Source organism: Cupressus sempervirens, chromosome 3, assembly GCF_028749045.1.
Source record: "Cupressus sempervirens isolate cs-2001-9-10 chromosome 3, ASM2874904v1, whole genome shotgun sequence".
In the NCBI taxonomy this organism is placed as follows: domain Eukaryota; kingdom Viridiplantae; phylum Streptophyta; class Pinopsida; order Cupressales; family Cupressaceae; genus Cupressus; species Cupressus sempervirens.
Window position 1 is genome coordinate 623860309 of NC_143120.1, and position 16616 is coordinate 623876924.

General features: G+C 35.2%; 1 protein-coding gene across 12 annotated transcripts in view; it reads left to right on the forward strand.

The window, feature by feature from the left end:
- The window catches only part of LOC149568217 (uncharacterized), a 203536-nt gene that overhangs the window by 97179 nt on the left and 89741 nt on the right, over positions 1-16616 (forward strand). For all 12 annotated transcript variants that reach the window (XR_016362527.1, XM_089821221.1, XM_089821226.1 and 9 more), the window contains one exon: positions 28-170. Coding sequence is in view for 11 of the 12 variants with exons in the window: in XM_089821221.1 (XP_089677347.1) it covers positions 28-170 (143 nt within the window). In the remaining variant the exon portion in view is untranslated. The remainder of the gene's footprint in view (positions 1-27; positions 171-16616) is intronic.

Sequence of the window (16616 nt, forward strand, 5' to 3'; positions counted from 1 at the left end):
CATTTGACTGTACATTCTAGAGCACAGGTACATTTCAGGCTCATCTTTCACCTGTAAGTGGAACTGATCAAGTAGAAATAGTGATTGGCACTCTATTGCAAAACCGCAAAATTGCTGCAGCTACACACAATATAATGGCTTATAGAATTGCTATTGCAGAAAAGGGCACGGTATGTACTATTTCTTCCTATCTCATTTATTATTTGTTAATTTTGTTCATTATTAGTTATGCATCCTGACCCACACGTAAGTTCATAATCCACTTCATTTAGAATTCTTTTACAATGATATGGATATTCTCTTTGTGGTACTTCAAAAGTAAATGATGCATTCCAAGGAGTATATTACCTATGGAAAATTAATAAATTTAAAGATTAAGCATCCCAAAAAGCATAAATAAATAATGACCTTAAAATGTGGTTGGAACTCCCCATTAATCCCAGAATTGAGTAAAAGCCAATAGGATTTAAAAGCGTAATGTTCTGAGGCAATCCCCTTCCTAAAGATATAGAAGGTTGAGAAAGTAATGGCACAGTAAAAGGCAATCCCAGGCCTGCTGGGATTGTGTAGTCTATACTTATAAAATGTACTGATAATAAAACTAAAACAAGTGCCACAATGAATGGTCTCGAGATTTCAGATAAAGTTGGGAAACATCTTTAGATTGAAGGTTTTTCATAATTCATCATCAATGCAATGAAAGGGAACATTGAAGGATTAGAAGTACGGAATCTCCCTTGAGTTTTTTAGGTGGTTAGTTTGGAGCTTTGAATCTATTTCCTTCATGCATATTAAGACCTTTTTTAATAAGGTTGCTAACATCATAGTATAAAAACTTGGTGAGTAAGTTGCGAGCTTGTGAGTGCATGCAGGGGAAAATAGGGCTGTAAGTTACTTGCTAGGGAATTAATGGCAATAACACACCAAAAAAACTGCTAGAAAATAATCAAAAGATCACAGCTTTGACAGGGAAAGTCACTAAGCAGGATTAAAGATTAATGTTTTTCTTTCTCATTATGAATTGTTCTTTTGACAACACTCCATTGATTTATGGATTGTTGGTTCATATTTAAAAACAATAAAATCATGAAAGATGACATGTTCTAAAAAGGTTTGCATGGTTCCAAAGACCTTAATTTGGGCTTAGTGGCAGAGGCTTTGCCATCTGACCGTCTTGTATTGCAACAAGAATTACGTGATGGCCTCCTCTAGACCCAATTGGGTGCTGTAGCCACATACTGCCACAAGTGGCACTGCCCCTTGACATTGTTGGGTGCTTTATCCCCAAACCACTCCAAAACGTTCTACCCAACAACCTTGATGGGTGCTTTGCCCTAAGGCACCCTGCTTAGTTGTAAAAAGAATACATCAAATTACTTTTTGGACCTATCTTTTCTCCAATGAAACTTCTAATATACTAATAGAAATTTGTAATTAGTACTTTATAATAATATGGCACTACGATGTGCATTAAACATGCTTTTTGATATCTAAATAAACGAAAAACTACTTATTAGTCCTGTATATTTAGTTGTATGCATGTTTTCAAAGTTCATTCTACAAATTTATTTGTTTAATGTCTGGAAATTCATCAAGTGCATGTAATGTCCCTTCTTCTAGCTTGAGTACTTGATGCTTAAAACTTGTAGCAACAATTACTATATGGAATTGAAAGCATAAACATATATGAGTATGAAACAACTATTTGAAATTAACAAGATAAATAATTATTAAGTCATCTAAGTGTTAAACCCCATACTAAACCCACCTAATCATTAGAAGGCTCTACTCATACTTACCTAACCCTTTGATGGGAATAACTCTCATTTAGACAATACTCATGTTAAGTGCCTTCTAAGGCCTCTGGGATCTCTATTAATGAGTGCACTCATTAACAACACATGTACTTGGCAAAGATCCCTCCTCTAACCAAGCCTCTTGTCTCTAACATAAGCATATGATTAACCACTACAATATATATATTGTCTCTAAGTGATTCTCTACAAATCTCTCTTAGGCTTCCATTTCAGAATCCCAACATTCAATTAAGAATGCCCTCTAATCTTAGAGTTGTCTTAAGAGGAAATTGACATTCTAACGAATGCCCTCTACAAAGTTCTTTCTTGGACTCTATGAGAACTATAAAGTTCTCATCTCAAGCATGATAATTCTATCCACCAAATGGTTCATATTTATTTTTGATATTCAAAATATCAATTGAGCATATCTCTGGTTCCCTTTAATTCTACACTGTATAATCCTTCACAAAATATATTATATTAATTTTCTATATACCTTCTCAAAATTATATTAATTTAGTTCTCGATTTCTTCTACTCTAATGATTTTGCAATCCAACTCTCTTTCAATATAATCGTTTTGTAGATCTCCCATAGTTTATTTGTCATCTACGTTCTGAAAAGTCACGACGCTTCATAATCATAATCCTTTTGAAAAGTTACAACACGTCATAATTACAACCATTTTGAAGAGTCATAGCACTTCATAATTACAACCTTTTTGAATAGTCAATCATTCATAATTACAATCCTTTCGAACATACCTTTTTAAAAGTCCCTTATTTTCTTCTCATTCTTCTCCTCTTTCATTAATCCTTCTTTAATAGCTATCTTCTCCTTTTCTTTTTTCCTCTTTAAATTGAACTCCCCTCCCTTTTATATCTTAATTTGAAGGAGTCACGTCTTTTTATTACATGTATCTTGGCTTTTCATTAGATTTAGTTAATTGATATTGTTTTATATTATATGATGTATTTACTTTTTTATTTTGTGTTTTATAATGATTTATTATTATATATTATGTAGAAAGGTAACACACATTCTACAAATTTCTCTCTTTTATTTAATTTTATGTATTCATTCATCGTAATTTAATAATTATCTAATTATTTTAAATCATGTAATAAATATTATTTTAATGTTAATAGATTATATATATTTAATTATTATTTCTTATTTTTATGTTTTAATGTTAATTTTAAAATATGCTTTTATTATCATCATATTTTTAGTAATATTGTATTATCTAATTATTACATCTAAAAATGGGGACATGATTGTCCACTCTTCCTCAAACTGCTTGTCGTCAAGCTATTAGATAATTTCTTCTATTTTTTTTTTTAAAGATGTATGTCTTTAGTCCAAATTTAGAGGTTGTTCTTATGGATATGATTGAATCTCTTCCAACCTTCATTGGCTTTCCATGTTAGTCTTTCATGTGAATTATTTTCCTATATTCACTTTTACCCCTACAGGATTGCAAGATCATGCTCTGATACCACTATAATGTCTCTCTTGATAACTTGAGTATTTGATGCTAAAAACCTATAACAATTGTTAGTATATGGAAAAGATAGCATAAACATATATGAGTATAAAACAATTATTAGCAAATAACAAGATATAAAACTATTAAATCATCTAAGTATTAATTTCCATACTAAACCCACCTAATCCTTAGAAGGAGGGTTTACTGAGATTTATGTAACCCTCTTATGAGAATAACTCTCAATTAGGCAACCATCATGTTTATAGTGCCTTATAAGGCCTCTAGGATCTCTATTAATAAGTGAACTCATTAAGAACACATACTTGACAGAGATCACACCTCTAATCAAGCCTCTTGTCTCTAACATATGCATATGATTAACCACTACAATACATGCATACACACACACATACATACATGGTCTCTAAGTGATGATCTAGTACCACTATAATGTCCCTCTTCTTAGCTTGAGTATTTGATGCTAAAAACTTGTAACGATTGTTAGTATATGGAAAATATAGCATAAACATATACGAGTATAAAACAATTATTAGCAATTAACAAGCTATAAAATTAGTAAATCATCTTAAGTTTTAATTCCCATATTAAACCCGCCTAATCCTTAGGAGGTGGCTTTACTAAGATTTACGTAACCCTATAATGGGAATAACTCTCAGTTAGGAAACCATCATGTTAAGAGTGCTTTTAAGGCCTCTGGGATCTCTATTAATGAATGAACTCATTAACAATGCATACTTGGCAGAGATCCCACCTCTAACCAAGCCTCTTGTCTCTAACATATGCATATGGGGTAAGTGCACAAAGTTTTGGTACCAAAAGGGGGTATAAGATGCCACTTTTTTGTTGAACTCAACAATGTCTGAACTTCGACGAGAATTTGAAGATAGTTACACTAAAAATTTCAAGATATGATTGAAACAAAAGTTGTAGTCCTCTAAATCTAGTTTCTAAACTACTATTTTTTTAAAAATTGGTGGAGTTTAAGGTCCTCAAAAAAGGGGGCCACAGAAAGTGGTACTATTTTTTAAGTAAAATCATAACAGAGTTCGAAGTGTGATCCGCCTAAAATCTTAATTTTTTTTTTTGAAATTTTTTAATCGCTCCGGTCAGAAATTTTTTTTTTTGAAATTTTTTAATCGCTCCGGTCAGAAATTAGCTGATACCATGTAGTTTATCCCTTAATTTTTGGGTAATCCTTTAATGTATATATATTTTTAATGAATTTTGTAAGTGAACACATCCCAAAAATGTGAAATATGTATGTGCTCCCGCCTGAAATCATTGAGAACAAATCAAAAATCAAAACTTTTTTTTAAAAAGTGTGTAGAATAGAGTCTAGTTTCTAAAAAACTAACTTGTTGCAAAAATGGATGGAGGAGCTAAAATCTAACCCCCAAATACTACACATTGGTCTTAGAGAGAAAATGGGCATACATTGAAAAACAATTATAGTTGAAATGCTTAAAATAGTCTAAATTCAAAATAAGTTATATGGTTACATAGCTAACACAGAGATCGACAATATCATGTAACCTGATTTTATCCATATTCAAGCACGGTCAAACTAGATGGAGAGCACACAAGAAAAAAAAAATGTATTTTTTGTATGCTTGTTGGAAATCACGTTTGAGACTAGTATGAAACGACCAAACCTTTGGGTTGGATCTCCAATACAAATCCAAGCCATAGGTTTGGTGAATTTGAATGCATTAGGAAGCGTGTACATGCTACTGAGGACATTTTACATAGAAAAAAGAGAGGGAGGGAGGTAGAGAAGGTGATAGGAAGAGATAGGTAGCAAATGAAGAGTATAAAAGAGACGTAGAGAGGATATGATGGAGAGGAACAAATAGAGAGAGAGAGAGAGAGACGGCAAGAACATGGATAGGATAGAGAGAGGAAGAGAGACTATATCAGTTGTAGAGAGAGGATAGGATGGGGAGACAGTGAAAAAAAAGAGATAGTGGATAGGATGGAGAGAGAAGGGGGGATAGAATGGAGATAGGAAGAGAGAGATTTCGGGTAGGATGTCCAAATAAGAAGATAGAGAGTGGATAGGATGTAGAGAGAGCTTGACTAGTAGACAAAGAGAGAGAGAGCGTAGGATCATGGATATAGGAAGACAAAGAGAGGCAAGGATGGGATGGAGAGTGATCTAGCAAGGGATAGGAGTATAGAGAGGGGATGGGAAATATCTACTAGAGGAGAGAGAGGGAAAGAGAGGGAGAGAGAGAGAGAGATGATACTCCATGTAGATAGGAAGAGGGAGTGGATGGGATGGAGAGAAAAAGAGTATGGGATAGGAAGAGAGCTCAAAGGGGTAGGATGGAGAGAAAGTGAGAGAGAACGAGAGAGAGAGAGAGAGGGAGAGGATACTTCATGTAGATAGGAAGAGGGAGTGGATAGGATGGAGAGAGAAAAGAGTAGGGGATAGGAAGAGAGCTCAAAGGGGTGGGATGCAAAGAAAGTGAGAGAGAATAGTATAGGATTGAGAGAAAGAGAGTAGGGGATAGGATAGAGAGATGGTGTGAGAGAGAAGGGGGTAGGAAGAAAGAAAGGATATGATGGAGAGAAATAGAGTCAACGATAGGAAGAGGGAGAGAGGGGGGATAGTATGGAGAGAGTGAGATAGTGTGTGTGTGTGTGAGAGAGAGTGAGAGAGAGATGATAAGATAGAGAGAAAGAGAGTAGGGGATAGGATAGAGTGAGAGAGTGATTGATGTGTGTGTATGAGACAGAGAGAGAGAGAGAGTAGGGGATAGGAAGATGGAGGGGATAGTATGGAGAGTGTGTATGAGAGAGAGAGAGAGTAGCCCGAATATGACATGGGGAGAGAGAGTAGGGGATAGGACATGGAGAGAGAGGGGGAGAGTGGGAGAGAGCACGATTGGTGGAGAAAGGGAATATCAATTGATGGAGAGAGAGAGAGAGAGAGGGTAGGGGATAGGAAGGGGAGGGAATAGTACATGGAAAGAGAGAGAGAGAGTAGGGGATAAGAGACAAAGAAACAGAGAGATTAGGGGATAGGACATGGAGAGAGAGGGAGAGAGCACAATCAAGGTGGAGAAAGGGAGATATCAAATGAGAGAGAGAGAGAGAGAGAGAGAGAGAGAGAGAGAGTAGGGGATAGTATATGAAGACAGTGAGATGGAGTGCTCGAGAGTGATTGATGGAGAGAGAGAGAGGGTATGTGTGTAGGGTATAGGATACAAAGAAGGGGTAGGAAGAGATAGTGATTGATGGAGAGAAAGAGAGAGTGATTGTTGGAGAGAGTAGGGGATAAGATGCATAGAAAGTGGTAGGAAGCTTGCTCAGGGATATGATGGAGAGAAAGAGAGTATAGGATAGGAAAAGAGAGAGTAAGAGAGAATGGGATAGGAAGAGAGAGAGTGAGAGAGAACAGGATAGCAAGAGAGAGAAGGATAGATAGGAAGTAGAGAGAGAGTGTGTGAGAGAAAAGTTAATCGCATACGGAGATTATTCTTTGAAGAATTAAATGTGACAGGAAGATGTCAATTATTTGTTGAAATGATGAGGAATTTGAAATTTAGGCCCATCATGGAGATTCTTGGGCTAAGAACAATGTATGAGGCAAAGGCAACAAACATTGTAAAGAATCTAATGAGTGCATATGAAAAAGTGGGTTCTAAGTCAGGCAACAAAGATAGTAATATCACAAGACATCCTCTTACATCAAAAATAGTAAGCGCCAAAATGAAGAAAGCTTGACTCATTAGAAGCACAGGTAAAATAATGCAAATAGGTAGAGATACTCTAATGAGAGCCATCAGAAGGCGAGAAAGGGTGCAAGATGCAACAAAAAATGAGTCATGGACATTTAGCAGTGGACTACCATAGAAGAATAAAGAAATTAGTGAAGCTTTGAAATCGTTGATTGAAGATTTTTGGTAGAATAACACACGTGTTTCACCTAATCAAAGAGATGTGGTAAGGAGGATTGGTAGTAAAAATTGCTATCCTCATGCGAAACATTTTTTGGAATCAACTCTGACACAATTCTTTGCAAAATTCAATGGTATGTATCCTCAAATTAAAACTAGTCAAAGATATTTTGAAGTGGGTAAACTTTTTTATGGGAAGGTAAATCACACACGCACAACTTGTTGTTCTAGGGTTCATATTGAATTTTCTTTAACCATTTTTATGTTTTTAGGCATATATGCGCATTTCTGCATTCTAACTTTGTTATGCAAGAGTGTAACATAAATGAGCCACCTAGATCTTCAAGAGAACTCATTTCTACCATTCTATGTGAAAGAGGGGACAATCAATTATTTTACAAGTTGTCATGCTTGAATGGTACATGCCTCAGTTGTGGTGGTTTGAAATGTTTATCAACTTGTCAATAAATGGATAGTATAAATGCAATTGGCAATGAAATAGTAGATTTTGGAAAATATAAGACTCTGACATACGCTCTAAAAGATGAGAAAGAGAGTAAAAGATGTGATTTAGTGATTGAAAAGATTCTAGTGTATGAGTTCATGAAGAAATTTCGTGAAAATATTATTTGCGAGTATGCAAGGCATACACATAGGGCATGATGGTTGGATTTGCAATTCAAGTTGTGCAAGGACACATTTGCACTAGATACCATTGTTTCAGTTGTGGACTTCGCAAAGAACTCCACATTACAACCACAAAATTATGTGCAAGCAAAGAATTATACTTCTCAATAGGTTTCCATATTTGTTCATATAGCATTGATCCATTCACCTACAAGTACAAAGGAGGACAGGAAGAGATTGAGGGAGTACCATTTTACATTAGTGATGATCAAACACATTCTACAGAGTTTGTCCATAGTTGCTCTCAACTATTTAATGGTGATTTGGCTAACAGGGGCATATCAATCGTCAACACATCATTTGGTTAGACAATTATGCATCTCAATTCAAGAATGCATGAATGTTTTATTGGTTGAGCCGGATGCATAGGTTGACTAGTATCCAGTATATGTGGAATTTCACAAAGGTTGGTCATGGAAAGGGAGAGCATGATGGTGCAGGCGCATGTATCAAAAGAGCCTTAGCTTGTGAAGCATTAAAGTACAAAGATGGAGCAACATTGTCAGATGCAAAAAGTATCATTGATTTGTGTAACAATACAATGGGTTTAGGTAAGGAAGGTGAGTCTATAGTTCAATTTTTTTTATTTTTTTTGATAGATAATACTAACATTGCATCATATGAGGATTGTTGTACACTAACAAGATCGAGTGAGCTACACTCTTTTAGAAGCTCTGATGCAGGTTCATGGAGCATCCACACACGACAAACAACATTCTTCTGTCGATCATGTTCAGATGAATATTTGGATGGATGTGAGTGGACTGAATGGGTGGACGAATGGCATTTACGAGGTTTGATTCTAGTCAACACCTATCGCCCCATACGAACATTGGAAATGGTAAAGATGGAATCATTGATTGACTTTAATCGCTTGTTTGATTTGGTCCAACTAGGTAAAATATATATATATATATATATCAATGTAAATTTAATATGTAACTTTGTACTTTTAGCTAACTAATTGGTAAATTAATGAGCAGATTATGTTTCTATCATTGCAGGTTATGTTTTTGATGTACTTGCACCTGAAGACAATGAAGAAGGGACAAATTATTTGTGCCATTGTGTCCAGGCAAAACAATACCCTATAGGTGCAGTGGTGGTAATCGGTACATGGCTTAGACGATATGGTATGAACACTAGCTTGTGGTTATTTGAGGATTGGCAAACAAAGAGGAAGATTCTTCATTATTCAAACCTTTTCATTATGTCAAATGTCCACTTGATCAAATACGGAGGGAAACCACATAATAAGATTCTTTGGGAGGTTTGTGAGTTGGACCATGAGGCAATACTTGAGACAATAAAGGGTAGAGCAAATCTGAATGGTTCATTGGATTAGATGTGATTACAAAATCATGTGATTAACAAAGTTTATAAATGTCATATATTTTTGGGCAAGACCGGAGGTTTTCTCTCCTTAGCTCTTTCCTACCAGTGTCGTAAACAAAGCTATGTTGTAAATAGACATTCATATCATCAATATAAAGAGATGATTGTTATTGTGATTTTGCAATCAGGATTCCATTCTGTACATTTTTGAAACACATTCATTGCATTGATATAAAGACATTCATTTCACTTTCATATGTAAATAACTTCATCATGCAGATTAGGATAGCTTATTTCATGTGTTCAAGTCTTTTGATATCATTAAGTGTAATAAAGGCCTAGTATGTGCAGTGGAAAGTTCCTAAATGGAGCATCTTTCAATCCATTTGTTGTGGGTCCATTCTGTCAGCACCGTTAGGTCTGGTTGCTTGGCTAAACACTAGGGGACATCTCGTTTCTCTCACCGAGCATTGAGAATGCTTTCATGCATGTCTTACCTAGGTGACCCCAAGATGCACTAAGTCAAACCAAACAACGATTTTTGACGGGCGATATCTTGGACCTCATGACGGTTACCGAAGTTTTGTGAAGTGCACGAGTAAGGTGTTCCCAAGGTGTAACTGCATTTAGCTCCGTTTTTTTATGGTCCTCACGGTTTAGTTTTGGTGAACACATTTCAATTGACAAAAAAGCTTGCTTTTATGTGTAGTAGAAAGTTGCTAAATGGAGCATCTTTCAATTTGTTCGTTGTGACACCATTCCATTAACTTCGGCTGGCTGTGTAAACGCTAGGGGACATCTCGTTTCATTCACCGAGCATTGGGAATGCTTTTGTGCATGTCGTACCTAGGTGTCCCCAAGATGCACTAAGTCAAACCATACAGCGATTTTTAAAGGGCGATATCTTGGACCTCGTAATGGTTACCGAAATTCTGTGAAGTGCACAAGTAAGCTGTTCCCAAGGTGTAAGTGTGTATAGCTCCAGTTTTTTTATGTTCCTCATGGTTTGGTTTTGGTGAACACGTTTCAATTTACACAAAATCTTGCTTTTTTGTGCAATGGAAAGTTGCTAAATGGAGCATCTTTCAATCTGTTTATCGTGGGACCATTCCATCAATTCCGTTAGGTCCAGTTGGCCAGAAAATATCTCGTTTCCCTCACTGAGCATCAGGAATGCTTTTGTGCAAGGCGTACCTAGGTATCCCCAAGATGCACTAAGTCAAACCAAAAAACGATTTTTGAAGGGTGATATCTTCGACCTCATGATGGTTACTGAAGTTTCGTGAAGTGCGCAAGGTGTTCCTCAAGTTTAAGTGCATTCAGCTCTGCTTTTTATGGTCCTCACAGTTTGGTTTTGGCGAACATGTTTTAGTTGACACAAAATCTTGCTTTTTTGCGCAATGGAAAGTTGCTAAATGGAGAATCTTTCAATCCGTTTGTCATGGGACCATTCTGTTAGGTCCAGTTGGTCGGGTAAACATTAGGGGACATCTTGTTTTGCTCACCTAGCATCAGGAATGTTTTCGTGTATGTCATACCTAGGTGTCCCCAAGATGCACTAAGTCAAATCAAACAAAAAATTTTGAAGGGTGATATCTTGGACCTCGTGACAGTTACTGAAGATTTGTGAAGTGCACAAGTAAGGAGTTCCCAAGGTGTAAGTGTCTGTAGCTCCGTTTTTTTATGGTCCTCACGGTTTGGTTTTAGTGAACACATTTCAATTGACCCAAAATCTTGCTTTTTTGCACAGTGGAAAGTTGCTAAATGGAGTATCTTTCAATCCGTTCATCGTGAGACCATTCCGTCAGCTTCGTTAGGTCCGGTTGGCAGGGTAAACATTAGGGGACATCTAATTTCCCTCAAGGAACATCGCAAATGCTTTTGGGCATGCCGTACCTAGGTGTCCCCAAGATGCTCTAAGTCAAACCAAACAACGATTTTTGAAGGGCGATATCTTGGACCTCGTGATGGTTACCGAAGTTCTGTGCAGTGTACAAGTAAGGTGTTCCCAAGGTGTAATGTGCATTATTTGGTTCATGGTGCTAGAAACTTGACATAGCTTCTCTTCAACTTTCGAGCTTGTGAGCATTGCACCATGACTATTGGTCATGTGGGAATATACAAAGCATGCGAATTGTTCGACAAAATGCCTTCAAAGAACGTGAACTATATGGAAGAAGAGAAGACATGTTGCGAAGTGTTTGAAAAATTTCTCCAAGGCAATTAAGGAGCCATGGGTGATGCATCCAAATTATTTGGTAAAATGTGAGGAGGAATGAATCAGCCTTAATGATAGAGTTAAATGTTGAAGAGTATTTATTTAATCACTTCCAAATACAATTGAAAGAAATGGAATTGATCTCCCTTACTCCTACATGTGCAAAATATGGAATCATGCATAACATTGGAATTTAAAACAAGAGAGGGACATCGACCATACATTCAAACCATTCATGTAGCACTAGACACAAATTTCAACAAAGAATTCAGCCAATATAAAGGTACTAAACTTTGTAAGCTATTGATCTCTAAATGCACAAACATTCCCATAGGTCTAACAGAATATGCATAATGAAATTTCTTGATTTGTCAAAACATTGCATCTTAAAATTCACAATTATCAAATCTTAGCATCCAATCAATTAATCCCATAATATAAGCATCAAATCCAATGTGATAAAAAAAACTCAAAGTTGTTGCCATAAGGTCTAATAATGTCAATATCCAACAATCTCATACAATGTCATATAATGTCATACATCGATAATCTGAAACATCATAATCTTATGTTTAATAATGTCATACATGAATTATATATTGGAAATGGCATACATCAAAAACAATATACAAAACGTATGTCCAATAATGCCATATAGGCATAAAATGTACATACCTAGATATCTACTCTTTCTTGCTAGGGGAAGAAAACAAATCCTTGGCTGTCTTCAATCATCGAGAAGAGGGAAATGTTGTTGATGACAAGGTCTTCCTAATACGCTCACTAGTGCGTCGATCTAGACTCTTTTGTGACTCGACCTGTTACAATCAAAAGTATATGCAAATCAATAACTATTATACATCAAAAATGAAATATAGATACACAAAATAGAATATTTTCTTAGCGCTAGCTAATAATCCTGACCTACATCCACCTCAAGGGCATGTGGACAATCGGGAGTACTAAGACCCTACAAAAATCATCAAAGTTATCACTCGATTGTACTTATGAATATCATATCTAATTTCAATACTAACTAAACTGTAATGCAAATTCTTTCATACATTAGTCAATGGCTTAGAACTAGCAACAGACAACGACTCCCTGATCAATACAGTGAGGAAGATGTGGATGAGTCTCTGATGTCATTAGCTAGAAACGATACAACATGAGAATCAAATGCAATTATCAAGAATACATATTTTCTTATGCCACATTATCAATTAAAATATTTGGGTACCTCTATGAATGTAGAATTGCATCTTTCATTGTGCAGTGCTGATCTTGAAGGTGCAACATTTACCTATTGCACATGTATGTGAATCTATTAGACATCACAAATTAATCACATTCATGTGCGAAATAATGTACTATAGACATAAAAATTAAAATGTATTAGAGTATGTATATACCTCTAGGGAAAATGAACTCATTTGAAAGCCAGTGACCCCAAATCAACATCATCGTGACCACTCCGACTTTGCATATGATCATATAATAAGTCAAATAAGTAAATCATTCATTCATTTATTAAAAATAAACATATTCAATTGAATCAAATTAACATGCAAATGAATATACTTCTACATGAGTGGTATCATGCCCATGCTCAGAGTCCAATGTGAAAGTCAATGGTCCAGCACAAAACTAAGGCACATGGATAAACGTTTTGAGTTAACCTTTGGTATGATTACATTATAAATAGATGTATTAATTTAAATAAATACATTGATACATACCTGTGGAGTCGTCGATGTGGTGTAAAATGAGGCCGGGGGATCAGTGCTAGTGCCAACAACACTCTGACCTTGATTTTCGAACACCGTCAAGACATAGTAATTTATTAGTCATTCGCATACATATGAGATGTGATCAAAGTAGTTTAAAATATAATTATTTATATTTATATGTGTATCAATGCCAAATGTGGCATTGAGGAAGTCATCTGTCATCATCCTAGTATCTTCATCCGGTCTCCTAAAAGTGCCAAATGTGCATAGAGATCCACATCATGTGCACCTGTGACCACTAGTATGACAGGGCTCATCCATAACCAAAGGAGACACACAATGAACGAGGCTCTGTGTCAAAGCTCTAATAGTGCCTAAAGTATCAGCCTCTACATGTTCCTTCACAACAGAAGGAATAGTAACATGGTCCACCGGGCGGCTTGCCAACAGGTGCCCTAACAATATTAGGGTTACGAAGTGACTCTAGCCTATCAAATGATGATCCCCCACCTCTACCCTCAGAAGGAAGAACATCAAAATAATTGGGGATCTCCCCAAGGACAAAGTCCCAATACAATTTCATCAAGAAGTACTTTGGAACCTCATGATTGTTACGAGGGGCATCAAACACCATCCAACATCTATCCCAAAAGTTATTTTTAATACCTTCATGAATGCACCAATGGATGGGAAACCTTTTAGTTGTAGTTCTCAATGTGTTTTGCTCTCCAGGCTTTTTAAACAAAGCACATATGTCATCTTTGGTAATGTGCTTATTTTTAAAATCTTCATATGACATTTTATCAGCAAAACATCTGTTTTGTTCTTCTCTTTTATCATGCCATAGATTCGGGTGACCACTAACAGATGCTACCTAACCCACAACGTCTCAAGCTTAGTTACCGGATTCGTGCATGGATTCGTCTGGATTCTTCCAAAAAAAAATTCTTCCTTTTTTTCGATTTTTTTAAATAATTGTTTTTCCGATTATTTTCTTATAATTATAACAACTTCGATCCATAGATTCATACCAGAGTCACAAATTCATACTAGGAAATGGTTTAGTTTTAGAATTATGTATATTTCTCTCATTTTTAGTATATATAATGCATGTATCTATATATTTATATATATACACATGAATCCTCCACGAATCATAATTGAGGGGAAAAAAATCATGAATCCACGGATCCAATTCACGTGCCTGAATTGGATTCGTTTCACAAATCAGTAACTAAGGTCTCAAGGGATCGTGCCAATAATGCCCTACCAGGATTATTATGTAGTGAACCCTTCAGCCTCCTAATAATTGTTTCTAACTCTGTTTTCCCTCTTTCAATTTCATTCACCAAATTTTCTTGGGTTCCTAGAGGTCTTTGGATTGGTGGAGGTCATGGAAGTGGTTGTTCTCCATTTTGAGGGTTTTGGTGTTGATCCTATGTAGGGTTTGGTGGATTAGGTGGTCGGTTGTTCATAGGTTAACTAGGTCTTGGATTCTCTACACTACTTGACAATTAAACAAATACTATTTTTTAAAAACTAAACAAACCCCATTCAAAATTTTAAAAAACACAAAAATTTAACAAAAACAAAAGTTAAATTTCATACCTTTTTGAGCTGTTTGGGATTTCCAATGTCGTGGAGCCATATCTCATGCAAATTGGGGTTTAAAATGGGCAGCAATAGGGTGTACATGCTCCTTGGAAGAGAAAGAAAACACCAAAGCCGTGGAGAGAAAACAAAGAGAAATAAGAAATGACTCCGGGTTTTTTTTATTTTATAAAACTTTTCAATAGCACATTCGCGCTATAGCACAATCACGCTACTTAATTCATTATTTTTAAATAGCACAATCACGCTACCAATTTCACGAGCCATAGGCTCGTGCCACCCAATTTATAGCATGATCATGCTATAGCATGATCTCACTATATCTTAGATTAGAAAAAAACAAAATATGGCATCTTTTTGGTCCACAACTTTGTGCACTTACCCTATGATTAGCCACTACAATACATACATATCTGGTCTCTATGTGATTCTCTACAAATCTCTCCGTGGGTTCCAATTTGGAATCTCGACATTCAATTAAGAATGCCCTCTAATCTTTGAGTTCTCTTAAGAGATATTCGACATTCTAACAAATGCCTTTTACCAAGTTCTTACTTGGTGTTTATGAAAACTATAAAGTTCTCATGTCAAACATGACTATCAATCGTTGATTGATAAATTTATTTACCGAATGATTCATGTTTATTTATGGTAAAAAATATCAAATGAGCGTACCTTTGTTTCCCTTTAATTCTGCACTACATAATCCTCCACAAAATATATATTATTTTAATTCTCTATATTCTTTCACAAAATTATATTAGTTTAGTTCTTAGTTTTCTCTACTTTGATAGTTTTGCAATCCAACTTTCTTTCAATATAATTGTTTCAGTCCTCCCATATTTTATTTATCATCTATGTCCTTCTGAAAAGTCACAACCCTTCATAATCATAATCTTTTGAGAAGTTACAACATGTCATAATTACAACCCTTTTGAAGAGTCATAACATTTCATAGTTACCACTTTTTTGAAGAGTCACAACCATTCCTAATTACAATCATTTCGAAGAGTCACATCCTTTCATCATTTTAACCTTTTGAAAAAGTCCCTTATTTTCTTCTCATTCCTTTCCTCTTCCATTAATCCTTCTTTATTTTCTATCTTCTCACCTTCTTCCTTCCTCTTTAAAATAAACTCTCATCCTTGTTATATCTTGATTTGAAGGAGTCACATCTCTTTGTTACATGTCTCTTGAGTTTTCATTAGAATTAGTTAATTTATACTATTCTATATTATATTATTTATTTACTTATTTGTTTTGTATTTATTATAGTTTATTATTAAATCCTATTTAGAAAGGTAACATAATTTCTACAATATTCTTTCTTTTCTTTTATTTTATTTATATTAGATTATATATATATAATTATTATTTCTTATTTTTATGTTTTAATATTAATTTTAATATATAATTTTATTATCATGTATTTAATAATATCGTATTATGTAATTATTATTTAAATTATAAATTGAAATGGGGACATGATAGTGCAAGTTTTTTAAATCATGGATTGTGTCATGACCTATGTTCCCCTCTGAGACGAGGACGGCAGGGGATAGTGGCACGGGTTTTCGAGACGACAATTATTTTTGGCGATTTTGGGGACGGCTATATAACAATAGGAAAAATTAAAATATATAGAGAAACTTAAAATATTAATATGAAACATGGATAAAGCATGTACTTATACATAATAGAACCTAAAAATATAAGAATCAACTGAATTCATATGCCAAATTTGTGTTACTTTGAGAGTCGAAGTCTAATTTGTTCTAGAAGTCAAAGTCAAAGTCCCCTAGGTGTCAACAAGTCTTCGAGACGT